We start from the raw sequence: 13,340 nt of genomic DNA on the forward strand, positions 1-13,340 counted from the left end.
ATGGTCCCTGGAAGGGTAGGAGGTTTTAGTTCAGTCGGGCAGCATGGTCAGTGCAGGCTTGGAGGGCCACAGGGCCTGTTCCTGTGCTGTAATTTTCTTTGTTCTTTGTATTAACAATGTAGACATGGATATTTTGATGTTTTTAAAGAAATTGCAGTAGTTATTTTTGACATGGGTGATATATTTTTCTTCTCCCTTAGCCATTGCTTGACGCAACTAGTCTAATATTGCAAAGTGTATTAAAAGCACTTTATTGCAGACTGGGAGAATTAACCAGCTGCTGTCATGTTATTCTTAACCTTTTTTTATCTTTTATAAGCCCCAGTAATGAACTCCTGAAGGTTATCCACTTTTTAAAAAAGGAAAGGAAGTTACTTTCACAGCAGTAATTAATGACTGATTTCACTGAGGTGGAAGAACAGACATTAATGACTCTAATTTAACTGCAGTGTATCATGCCACTGTGTGACTCATTGATTTATCAGCCGTTCAAACAAATTTCGCCCGGTACTCAAAACTCATAGGGGAGCTCTTCCCCGCTGCCTCAATTGGTCATCTGGCCAGGGTGATCAGGCTTCACTTCCTGGTTGCCCTCAGCAATTGAGGTTGTGAATTTGGCCTTGTTTCCTTTAATTAGGGGAGGAGGACACATATCAGGCTGTTTCATTCTTGCTCGCTCCCTGCTGACTCCTGTAGAAAAACGTATGTGAGGACATCACCTGACGACAGGATCAGACTTCCTCCATTTCCAAATGGCCATGCAGCCTTGACTGGCTTATTAATCCATCACAAACTTTCCATCTCCTTGTTCCTCACTGTTTTCCAGTTTCAGAGCTGGCAGGTGCCAGCCCATTACAGGCATCTCATTGGAACACTGGTTTTCCATCTGTAAGCTTTGACCACAAGTGCCATTAAGCTTTAGTCATCTATCTAGTGCTGTCCTGGCTGAGAGGAGCTAACACAGCATAGATTTTTGAACTAAGCTTGGTCTCTGTACACCTCAACAGCGACTCATTATTTAAACTTGCTGAGTCGTCCGAGTATCTCTCAGTTGCTGACATAACCAAAAAATGTCTTTTTATCCCTAAGTGTTGCTTGAAGGTGCACTTTCTGTAAGTGTCATACTTCTAAAAGCATCACACTTCATTGTATTCAGTCTCGCCCTGAGCAACACGATGTGACCTCTGCACGTATAAGTAATAAAACTCGTGTGTGTGTTTTTTTGCACAGATACCTCACTCGATGGTCAATTGACTCAGTGAAGCCTATCTGGAAGAAAGGCCTGAAGTGGTGTAAGATTCGCATGCCTGTTGGAGACCCAATACTGAAGAATAATATTGTCTATGGGAAAAAACCCTGTTATATCAAACATTGATAAGGACATTGTAGTGGGATGACTGACTGAAGTTCCAAAATACTTCAACACATTTTACAAACAACCAGATCATTTGAAAGGGTTTTTGAATAACATTTATTCAAATCTAGAATGATTTCATGAATTGCCAGTCGTGTTTGTGTAATAAATACAGAACGTGTAATTTTTTGAAATAAATGAATTAAAATGAGAGCGACGACTTAGTCTCGTTTCACTGAGTTTTTCTTTCATTGAGTTTTGGGATTGCTCTGGCTGTCATATCATGAATGGGAAATCGATGTTCCTCTCACCCAGGCCCATGTAGATGTAGCCATGCTGGGGAGTCTCTGGCACATGGAAGAAAGTGAAGCCGAGCCACAGGAGGTTTCGAAGAATGACCAACTTGCTACCCCTCTCGTACTGCAAACTCCAGAACACTGCAAATCCAAAAACACACCACATATGTTAATCTCCTGTCTAGTCAGAGATTAGGCTTCCAAACCCCTGCACAGATGACGATACCTTGCCCTGAACCAAAGTCAGCACCATACATAATTAGTACAAAGCAACAGAAGTAAGGTTCTAAGCCGTCAAGAGTACACAATTCAGTGGGACTGCGTCAATACACATTCTTCAGACAATACTGGGCTGTGGCTGACTCATACAGTGCTCCTTTTCTTCAAGATGCTTTACTGAAGGTGATAGCTCAAAAAAAGGCAGGATCCATATTCTCGATACAAAATAAGAACTAGAAGCAGGAGTAGGCCATTCGGCCCTTTGAGCCTGCTCTGCCATTCATTATGATCATGGCTGATCATCAAATTCAATATCCTGATCCCCCTTCCCCCCATATCACTTGATCCTATAGCCCCAAGGGCTATATCTAATTTCTTCTTGAAATCAGACAATGTTTTGGCCTCAACTGCTTTCCATGAGAGTGAATACCACACATTCACCACCCTCTGGGTGAAGAAATTTCTCCTCACCTCAGTTCTAAAAGGTTTACTCCTTATCCTTAAACTATGATCCCTAGTTCTGGACCTTGGTTCGGGAACATTCTTTCTGAATCTACCCTGTCTAACCCTGTTAGAATTTTATAAGTTTCTATGAGAACCCCTCTCACTCTTCTAAACTCCAGTGAATATAATCCTAACCAATTTAGTCTCTCCTCATATGACAGACTTGCCATCCCAGGAATCAGCCTGGTAAACCTTCGCTGTACTCCCTCTATAGCTGGGACATCCTTCCTCAGTTAAGGACACCAAAACTGCACACAATACTCCAGCTGTGGCCTCACCAATGCCCTACACAATTGCAGCAAAACATCCCTATTCCTCTACTCAAATCTTCTCGCTATGAAGGCCAGCATAGCATTTGTCTTCTTTACTGCCTGCTGTACCTGCGTACTTACTTTCAGCGACTGATGGACGAGGACTCCAAGGTCTCGCTGAGTATCCACCTCTCTCAATTTACACCCATTCAAATAATAATCTGTCTTCCTATTATTGCTACCAAAGTGGATAACCTCTCATTTATCCACATTATACTGCATCTGCCATGCATATGCTCACACACTCAACCTGTCCAAATCATGTTGAAGCATCTCTGCATCCTCCTCACAGCTCACCCTCCCACCTACTTTGTATCATCTGCAAATTTGGAGATAAATACATTCAGTTCCCTCTTCCAAATCATTAATATATAATGTGAACAGATGGGGTCCTAGCATAGATCCCTGCAAACCCCACTAGTCACTGACTGCCAATCAGAAAAAGAACCATCTATGCCAACTCTTTGCTTCCTATCTGTTAACCAGCATTCTGTCCATCTCAAGACATTACCTGCAATCCCAAGTGCTTTAATTTTGCATTAGACAGTAGTCTGTGATGTGAAATCTTGTCGAAAGCCTTCTGAAAGTCGAAATAAACCATATCCACTGGTTCTCCTCGGTCAACTCTACTCGTTACATCCTCAAAGAATTCCAATAGATTCATCAAGCATGATTTCCCTTTTGTAAATCCATGCTGACTTTGACTATGCCACTGCCTTCCAAATGCCGAGTTATGAAATCCTTGATAATAGACTCTAGCAACTTCCCCAGTACCGACGTTAGGCTCACTGGTCTACAGTTCCTTGTTTTCTCTCTACCTCCTTTTTTGAATAGTGGGCTTACATTAGCTACCCTCCAATCTGTAGAAACTATTCCAGAGTACAAAGAATGTTAGAAAATAACGACCAATGGATCAACTATTTCCAGGGCCACTTCCTTAAGTAATCTGGGGTGAAGATTATCAGGACTTGGAGATTTATTCACCTTCAATCCCATCAATTTCCCCAAAACCATTTCTCTATTAATGCTGATTTCCTTCACCTTCTCACTAAAATATGTTTCAACACTCTGGCACATTATTCATGTCTTCCTTTGTGAAGACTGAAGCAATGTACAAACTTTAATTCCTCGGCCATTTTTTTATTCCCCATTATGAATTCTCCCATTTCTGACTATAAGAGGCCTATATTCATTTTTATCAATCTTTTTCTCTTTATATATCGATAGAAACTTTTACAGTCAGTTTTTATGTTCCCGCCCGCTTACTTTCATACTCCTATTTTTCCCTTGGTCCCCCATTGCTGAATTTTAAACTGCTCCCAACCCTCAGGCCTATTGTTTTTTCTTGCCAATTTGTATGCTTCTTCCTTGAATCTGATACTATCTCTAATTTCCCTTGTAAGCCATGATTTGGCCACAATTCCCTTACCACTCTTGTGCCAAACAGGAATAAACAACTTTTGAGTTCACCAATTCGTTCTTTAAATGCCTGTCCACTGTTTTTCCTTTCAGTAATATTTCCCAGTCCATCATGGCCAATTCATGCCTCATACCATCATAGTTACCTTTATTGAGATTTAGGGCCCTGGTCTCAGAATCAACTATTTCATTATCCATCTTGACAAAGAATTCTACCATATTATGGTCACTTGTCCCCAAGGGTTCTCTCACAACTAGATTGCCAACTAATCCTTTCTCATTGCACAACACCCAGTCCAAGATGGCCTGTTCCCTTGTTGGTTCCGCAATGTAAAACCATCCCGTATGTACTCCAGAAATTCCTCCTCTATTGCACTGTGGCTAATTTGACTCTCCCAATCTATATGCAGATTAAAGTTGCCCATAATCACAGATGTTCCTTTAACACATGCATCTCTGATTTCCTGTCTGATGCTTTTCCCAACATTACCTCTACAGTTTGGTGGTCTGTATACCACTGCCACCAATATTTTTTGCCTCTTGTTTCTTAACTCGACTGACACAGCTTCCACATCATCCATGCTAATATCTTTCCTCAATATCGTATCAATATCAAATTTGATCAAGAATGCAACTCCACCACCTTTTCCTTTCCGCGTGTTCTTCCTAAACACTGAATAGCCCTCAATGTTTAGTTCCCATCCTTGCTCACCTTGAAGCCACGTTTCCATAATGCCAACTATTTACACCCCTTTACATCTATTCATACTCCTTTACATCTATTGTATGGGGAGGAAAGGTGGCTGTAGTGATGAAGTTCTTTCGAACTTATAAGAATATTAGAATGCTGGAGGGACCAAGATTGAATCTATTTGGTTCTGGGTGAGAAACAACAGGGATAGCGTTACTGGGTTTATTCCAACAGACATCAACCGGTGGGAAAGATATAGATAGAAGAACAAATTTGTAGCGGAATTACTGAGAGGTGTAAAGACTAAAGTAGTAATAAAGTGGGATTCCAATTGAAGCTGCCTCCACCTCACTCTCAGGCAGTGCATTCCAGACCCAAGCACCTCCTATCCTCCTGTCACTTTTGCTTCTTTTATTAATTACTTCAAATTTGTGACCTCTCATTTTGCATTTGTTCATGGGATGTGGCCAGCATTTATTGCCCATCCCTAATTGCCCTTGAACCATTTCAGAGGGCAGTTAAGAGTCAACCACATTGCCATGGATTGGGAGTCATATGTAGGCCAAACCAGGTAAGGACGGCAGATTTCCTACCCTAAAGGACATTAGTGAACCAGATGGGTTTTTATGACAATTGGCAATGGTTTCATGGTCATCATTAGACTTTTAGTTATTGAATTCAAATTTCACCATTTGCAGTGGTGGGATTCGAACCCGAGTCCCCAGAGCATTACCCTAGGTCTCTGGATTACTAGTCCGGTGACAAAACCACTCTGCCATTGTCTCCTTCAAGGAATTGCTGAACCTTTCATAGAAATGAATCATAGAAACCCTACAGTGCAGAAGGAGGCCATTCGGCCCATCGAGTCTGCACCGACCACAATCCCACCCAGGCCCTACCCCCACATATTTTACCCGCTAATCCAACTAACCTACACATCCCAGGACTCTAAGGGGCAATTTTTTAACCTGGCCAATCAACCTAACCCGCACATCTTTGGACTGTGGGAGGAAACCGGAGCACCCGGAGGAAACCCACGCAGACACTTTGTGATGTGTTTCTCAGGGTAACCAAACCTCTCCATTACCTTTCAGAGGTGGCTGACTGTGGCAAAGGCCTCGGTCCATGTTCTACCGGCAGGTAAAGTAAAAGGTATTCCAAAAGCCTTCTAAAGGCATATTAATGGTAAAATCGCGTTGAAAGGAGGAGTGGGGCCAACTAGGGACGAAAAGGATTTATTCTTTGAGGTAAGGGGCATAACTGAGGCAGTAAATGAGTACTTAAGATGCTGCCTAATTCATACTGAAAGAGGAGATAGTTGAAACCTAAAAATTCCCTAAAGGACTAAAAGTTGATAAAAAGGCTGGTGCCACAGAAAGTTGGTAAGTAAGCAGGGCCAGATGAAATGCACTTGAGAGTATTAAGGAAAGTAAGGGTGAACATTATGGAGGCACGAGGCAATGGCCATAATCTTCCAATCCCCTTAGATACAAGGGCGATGCGAGAAGGGTGGATGATGACAAATCATAGAAGAAATGTTCGAAAACATACAAATGTTCTAAATCATACAAATGTTACATAAGTATGTAAGGATAAGCCCAGCAACTATACAAGAGTCAGTTTCACCTTGCTGCTGCTTGAGAAAGCCTCGAGAGGGTGGTGGGCGAGTGGAATCGGCTGCCGTCAGTGGTGGTGGAGGCAAACTCAATCGGGTCTTTTAAGAGACTCCTGGATGAGTACATGGGACTTAATAGGATGGAGGGTTATAGGGCAGAAAGGCCTGTTTCTATGTTTCTAAATGATAACCTGGGACAAAATGAATACTCACTTGGATGAATGTGGATTAATTAAGGAAAGTTAGCAGGGAATAGTTGAGGGAAAATTGTGTGTTTAACTAGCTTGAATTTTTTGACGAGGTAACAGAATTTATAAGGGTAATGCAACTGATGTGATATATATTGTCTTCCATAAGGCATTTGATAAAGCACCCAGAGGAAATCCACGCAGACACAGGGAGAATGTGCCAACCCCACCCAAGCCGAGAATTGAGCCCAGGTCCCTGGCACTGTGAGGCAGCAGTGCTAACCACTGTGACACTGTGCCATCCCGTGTTGACTTGATGGGCTAAATGGCCTCCTACTGCACCATAGGAATTCTATGATTCATGGACTTGGACGTGTTTTTAATCTGCTGTCACAGATCAGGTGCAGCAGCTCAGTAAGTTAATAACTGAGTCTGGAGTCTCGAACTCAAAGGGTTTTCTCACCCACCTCTTCTCTTTCAAAGTGTCAAACATCTCATAGAATCATAGAATCCCTACAGTGCAGAAGGAGGTCATTCAGCCCATCGAGTCTGCACTGATAACAATCCCACCCAGGCCCCATCCCCACAACCCCATGCATTCACCCTAGCTAGTCCCCCTGACACTAAGGGACAATTTACCATGGCCAATCCAGCTAACCCGCACATCTTTAGACTGTGGGAGGAAACCGGAGCACCCGGAGGAAACCCACGCAGACACGGGGAGAATGTGCAGACTCCGCACAGACAGACTCAAGCCGGGAATCAAACCCGGATCCCTGGCGCTGTGAGGCAGCAGTGCTAACCATTGTGCCATCATGCCATCTCCCTAGAAAGTCGCGACAAAAACTGTTGATCAGTGCAGGCAGATGCGACTGAATAAGGCTGGTCAGTTTATTGACAGCTTCCTTACTAATAGCGCGGGTAACGTGTAGAAAGTGAGGCTTTTTAGTTGCCAAACTTTCAATGACTTTATGGAAAACATCTGCTTCCTTCCAGTGCCGGGAAAGAAATCATCAGTTTTTCAGCTGACTTCTGATTGAAGACCGTGTGAAGCATTCTAATGGCTGCAGGGAGAGTTCATTTCTCTGCAACAGTGTGTGGCATTTTCTCTATCGCTCTGCGGTCAGCTACCATGTAAGAGGCTAAATGTGCTTTGTCATTCAATGTTAAATTTCTGCTAAGAACTTGAGCTGACGATTTCAGTTCTTGCTGCATCATTTAAAGTTTATTTATTAGTCACAAGTAGGCTTACATTAACACTGCAATGAAGTTACTGTGAAAATCCCCTCGTGGCCACACTCCGGTGCCTGTTCGGGCACACTGAGGGAGAATTTAGCATGGCCAATGCACCTAACCAGCACGTCTTTCGGACTGTGAGAGGTAACCGGAGCACCCGGAGGAAACCCACGCAGACACAGGGAGAACGTGCAGACTCCACACAGACAGTGACCCAAGCCGGGAATTGAATCCGGGTCCCTGGAGCTGTGAGGCAGCAGTGCTAACCCACTGTGCCACCGTGCCGCCTCCCATTTGAAAGAAAATCCAAAGGTTTGCTCTCCAGATCACCGTGCAGTGTTCAGATGCCTCTGCAGTTTAGAGGGTTTTAAACCCTCATTCCCCCACATATTACACACCTGGGCTTGGCATCCTGATTTGTTGGAATTGACAAAACACGACCTCAATAAATCATCTTTGTACGGCTTTGTTCCTGATTTTAGTTCTTTGCAGGCTGCTCACCGGAGGCCCTGGCACTCTGTTCATTGCTAACATTAATGCTGCTCTGTCCTGTCGTGGACTTGGCAGAGCGGCTAACTTTCTCTCAGATTCAGGTGCCAGATCCTAGCCAGTAGGTTTATTGGCCAATGGTGTCTTTGGCCCTCCCTTTCGCATAACAAAACAATCCATGTCTACAATCGGCTCACTAGAACAGGAAAGAAAACTGGCACCGGTTCACGTACGTTTAGGACGGTTGGCATCAAGTGCGTGTACAGGGTGCGCTGACCTGTTTATTCTTGCCTCATGTGGTCATTCACGGTACTGCAGTGAGTACCCAGTGAGGAAACAGGATAAAAGATTCGGGGATCTTTGGGGATCATTTTTGGGGACCCATTTTTCAACAACCCATAAATTTTACTTCATACCGTGACTTTTTTAAAATCAGGTTAATTCAAAATCAGGTTAACAAAGAGAAAGGGTGGGTTAATGTTTCAATAGGATTCCCTCTGACTGATAAAAATAGGCAAATTTATTATTCAGAAGCACCATATGTGATGTGTCACAACAAATGAGATAATGCATTTTGGAAGGTCCAATGCATGTAGGAATTATACTGTAAATGATAGACCCCTTAGGAGTATTGACAGGCAGAGAGATCCGGGCGTACATGTCCACTGATCACTGAAAGTGGCAACACAGGTGGATAAGGTAGTCAAGAAGGCATATAGCATGCTTACCTTCATCGGTCGGGCCATTGAGGATAAAAATTGGTCATGCTGCAGCGGTACAGAACCTTAGTTAGGCCTCATATTGGAATATTGTGTACAATTCTGGTCGCCACACCACCAAAAGGCTTTGGAGAGGATACAGAAGAGGTTTACCAGATGTTGCCTGGTATGGAGGGCATTAGTTATGAGAAGAGGTTGGATAAACTCAGTTTGTTCTTACTGGAACGACAGAGGTTGAGGGATGACCTGATAGAGGTTAACAAGACTATGAGCAGCATTGACAGAGTGGATAGTCAGATCTCTTTCTGTGAGATCTCTTTCTGTCCAGCTCACTGGACTGCCTGCAGTGATAGTGGAGTCAGACACTTTAGGAACATTTAAGCGGTTATTGGATAGGCACATGGAGCACACCAGGATGATAGGGAGTGGGATAGCTTGATCTTGGTTTCAGATAAAGCTCGGCACAACATCGTGGGCCGAAGGGCCTGTTCTGTGCTGTACTGTTCTATGTTCTTTCCTAGGGTAGAAAAGTCAAGTACTCAGGGACATAGGTTTAAGGTGCATGGGGAAAAGTTTAGAGGAGATGTGTGAGGCAAGTTTTTTACAAAGAGGGTGGTGAATGTCTGGAACAGGCTGCCTGGGGAGGTGGTGGGGGCAGGTACAATAGCGACATTTAAGGGAAAACTGGACGAATACATGAATAGGATCAGAATAGAAGGATATGGACTCCATAAATTCATACGGTTTTAGTTTAGGCAGGCATCATGATCGGTGCAGACTTGGAGGGCCGAAGGGCCTGTTCTTGTGCTGTACTTTGTTCTTTGTTGTTCACATACAATCGATTGCTTTTAGTACATCTAATTTAGATGCATTAATGACCTGGACTTGGAAATATGACATCATTTCAAAGATTGCAGATGACAAAACTCAGAAAGGTAGAAAGCAAGAGGGTAGCAACAGACTTCAGAAGGGTGTACAAAATACTGTGGATGCTGGAATCCAAAACAAAAACAGAAAATACTGGAAAATCTTAGCTGGTCTGGCAGCATCTGTGGAGAGGGAATAGAGCCAATGTTTCGAGTCTGGCTCAGCACTTGTCAGAGCTGAGGGTTCAGAAGGGTTTAGACAGAACGATGAAATGGACAGACAGTAGGCAGATGAAAGAGAAGTGTGTATGATTCATTTTGATAGGAGAGAGGAGGAGATAAATGGTACAATGTTGAAAGGATGCAGGAGCAGAGAGACATGTGAAGCAATGTTCCCTCTAACTACTCTTTGCTGGGTGCAGTCAGCACTTTTGCACCGTACAGTCTCTTTAAGACTGACATGCACCTTAAAGGGAACTTTGCGAGTGTGAGGCCTGTTTGGGGATTCCCTGTGTAGACCTTGTTCCCTGTGGTTGCACCAATGCAGCTTACAACAAACCTTACTGGGGAGTATGTCCACATTATGTAGGTGGCAAAATAAGTTGAGAATGCTGTTTAAAAAGCATACAGGATCTAATATATAGAGGTATAGGCGGTATTTTATAAAGGTGGAGATTTTGCCTGCTGGCTCAGCAACAGACCCGCGTTGTCTCCTGCGGGAACTAAGTGCCTCTTAGTGCACTCAAGTAGCCATTGGCAGGCCCTTTCCAGGATCACGGACCCAGGAAGAGGTGGGGGAGGAAATCTCACCCTCCAGCTACTTGTCAGTCAGAGACTGGTAGATCTTTGACTCATCTGTGTCACCAGGGAGACGGTGCTACTGTCAGAACATCTACTGAGGCCCAGGTCAGAGGTAAATCGTGGTGGGATGGGGTTTCGCAGGTGGGGCTCACAGGGAATAAGGGAAGGAAGTTGACCGAAAGGGCAGGGAGATGTCTCTCAGCTGCCCCCTCCCCCCCCCCCCCCTCAATTCCCGATGCTGGGTCTCCCAATCAGGTACTGAGTGTCTTTGAATGAGCGACCTCCACCTCCCCCAACCCTTTCGAGAATTCTTTATTCCATCGGGCTGTGGAGACCTTATCATTTAATATGTTCAAAGCACAGGTTGATATGTTTTGAGATACCAATGAAATCGAGGGATACAGGGATAATGCAGCAAGATGGTGTTGAGCTGGAAGATCAGCCATGATCGTTAAATAGCAGTGTAGGCTCGAGGGCCCGAATGGCCCACGCCTGCTCCTATATTCCTTAAGTGATCATTAGTTGCCTACTTAACGGCCTCAATTGGTGGTAATGCTAGAAGGCTATACGCAATCCTTCCCAGCCGGACTTAATTTTGGCAGAGCCAGAATGGTGACGGGGACCTTACCCACCACATTCCTGTCTGATTAAATCCCTCCGCACATTCAAACACGCCATGAGAAAGGCCCCATAGAGTACAAAAGCAGGGGGTTATGCCACATCATTGTAATACACAGGTTAGACTCCAGCTAATGTGGCCAATTCTGGATATCACACTTTAGAACTGAAGTTAAGGTTTTTGAGAGAATCTAGAGGAGATTTACTAGACTAATATGAAGAATACGGGACTTCAACCATTGCCGGAATTTTACCGCCTCGCCCGCCCTAGGTTCTTAAGATCCCACCCGAGGCCAACGGAGAATGCCGTTCTGTGAGCCTCGCCCGCCCTGATTTGAACCCAGGTCCCTGGCGCTGTGAGGCAGCAGTGCTAACCATTGTGCCAGCGTGTTGCCCATATCTAAGGACGGGCATACTAGCCATTGAGGAAGTGCAACGAAGCAAAGATCCCACAAATATCAACGAGGCAATGACTGTTTTTGCCAGTGGTTGAGGGGAGAATGTTAGGCAGGCAGTGCAGGGAGGAGAGAGCCTAGGGCTTAGTTTATTTTGTCCAAATTGTGTGCTGCTGCCTAGGCTGCGCTAATGGGTGACGCACCCCAGCAGCAGGGCTGGTGCAGAGAACTGGCCCTGTTTGAGAGATGCCCTGGAGCGCTGCTGGTAACCAGGCCATCTTACTGGAGAGAGTCAAATGCTACCAACTGCTGCTTAGGAAGCCATTTTGTCCAAACAGCCAGCATTTGTAGTTTCTTGTGTTGCTGAGAGTCTGACGTTGTAGCTCCCTGAAATGTGAATTACTGCACTGTTTGTGCTCTGTTTAAAAAAAGATTTTAAAACATGAAACCATCGAAGTTGCACCTGTCGATGTATCTAATAAAACCTTGGCAATACAAGCTCCGAATTAGGCTGAAAAGCACTCAATCTCTGGAGAGATTTTCTGAAACCTGTCCTGTCACTAAAATTGATACATTGGTCAAATTGTGTGTGTGTGATAATAAAATATAAAATAATTCTCACAAATCAATGGTCTCGGCCATGAGGCTGCACATTAAGAGTTTTATTTTTCTCTGGGAGGGATGTGGTGCACCTGAGTATATTGTGCACAGGATATTTATTGTGCTGCTGTGAAACAGAGCATTGATTGAAGAGTGAGGCACCAGCAAGGGATTTATTTAATCAGCTCAAGGTCTCTATTCCAGTCTCAAACATAATGGATTATTGCCATTAGCAGATGGACACGTTGATAATAAGCCTTTTATACGGAAATGGTTCGACAAAATACTCCCTTCTTGGAGCAACCTGACATTTAAAGTTGAAGTAAAAGCACCAACACGTTTTTATTGCCCAGGCCCTGTGGACCTCGAATTGAAATTATTGGTGAGGTAACAAATTGAGAAGCTGCGGCTGAATTTTACAAGGTGTTAAAGGTCACTGCATCCATCTGTCTGCTGAACTTATTAACGTGGATCCTGAAAGGTGTGTGTGTGTGGAGGGGGGGGGGGGGGGGGGTGTGGAGGGGGGGGGGGGGTGTGTGTGTGGAGGGGGTGGTGTGTGTGTGTGGAGGGGGGATGTGTGTGTGTGGAGGGGGGGGGGTGTGTGTGTGGAGGGGGGGGGTTGGTCTGTGTGTGTGTGGGTGCGAGGTGGTGGGGGGTGTGTGTGTGTGTGGAGGGGGGGGGTTGGTCTGTGTGTGTGTGGGTGCGGGGTGGTGGGGGGTGTGTGTGTGTGTGGGGAGGGGGTGGTCTGGTTTGTGTGTGTGTGTGGGGGGGGAAGGTGATGGGTATGTGTGTGTGTGTGTGTATGTGGGGGGAGGTGGTGTGTGTGGGGGGGGAGGTGGTGGGTGTGTGTGTGTGTGTGTGCAGGGTGGGTGTGTGTGTGTGTGTGTGCAGGGTGGGTGTGTGTGTGTGTGTGTGTGTGTGTGCAGGGTGGGTGTGTGTGTGCAGGGTGTGTGTGTGTGTGTGCAGGGTGTGTGTGTGTGTGTGTGCAGGGTGTGTGTGTGTGTGTGTGTGTGCAGGGT

The 13,340-nt window shown here is 44.8% G+C and overlaps 2 protein-coding genes across 2 annotated transcripts in view; one reads left to right on the forward strand and one right to left on the reverse strand.

Annotated features, from left to right (window-relative positions):
* mrps18a (mitochondrial ribosomal protein S18A) overlaps positions 1-1,578 on the forward strand; it is an 85,762-nt gene extending 84,184 nt beyond the window's left edge. The window contains exon 6 of the mRNA XM_078212222.1: positions 1,231-1,578. Within this exon, the coding sequence (XP_078068348.1) occupies positions 1,231-1,375 (145 nt within the window). The 3' untranslated portion in view covers positions 1,376-1,578. The remainder of the gene's footprint in view (positions 1-1,230) is intronic.
* Positions 1,569-13,340, reverse strand: part of rsph9 (radial spoke head component 9) — a 65,581-nt gene continuing 53,809 nt past the window's right edge. Inside the window, exon 5 of the mRNA XM_078212221.1 lies at positions 1,569-1,791. Coding sequence (XP_078068347.1) covers positions 1,631-1,791 — 161 coding nt within the window. The 3' untranslated portion in view covers positions 1,569-1,630. The remainder of the gene's footprint in view (positions 1,792-13,340) is intronic.

This window comes from Mustelus asterias, chromosome 5, assembly GCF_964213995.1.
Source record: "Mustelus asterias chromosome 5, sMusAst1.hap1.1, whole genome shotgun sequence".
NCBI classification, from domain to species: Eukaryota; Metazoa; Chordata; class Chondrichthyes; order Carcharhiniformes; family Triakidae; genus Mustelus; species Mustelus asterias.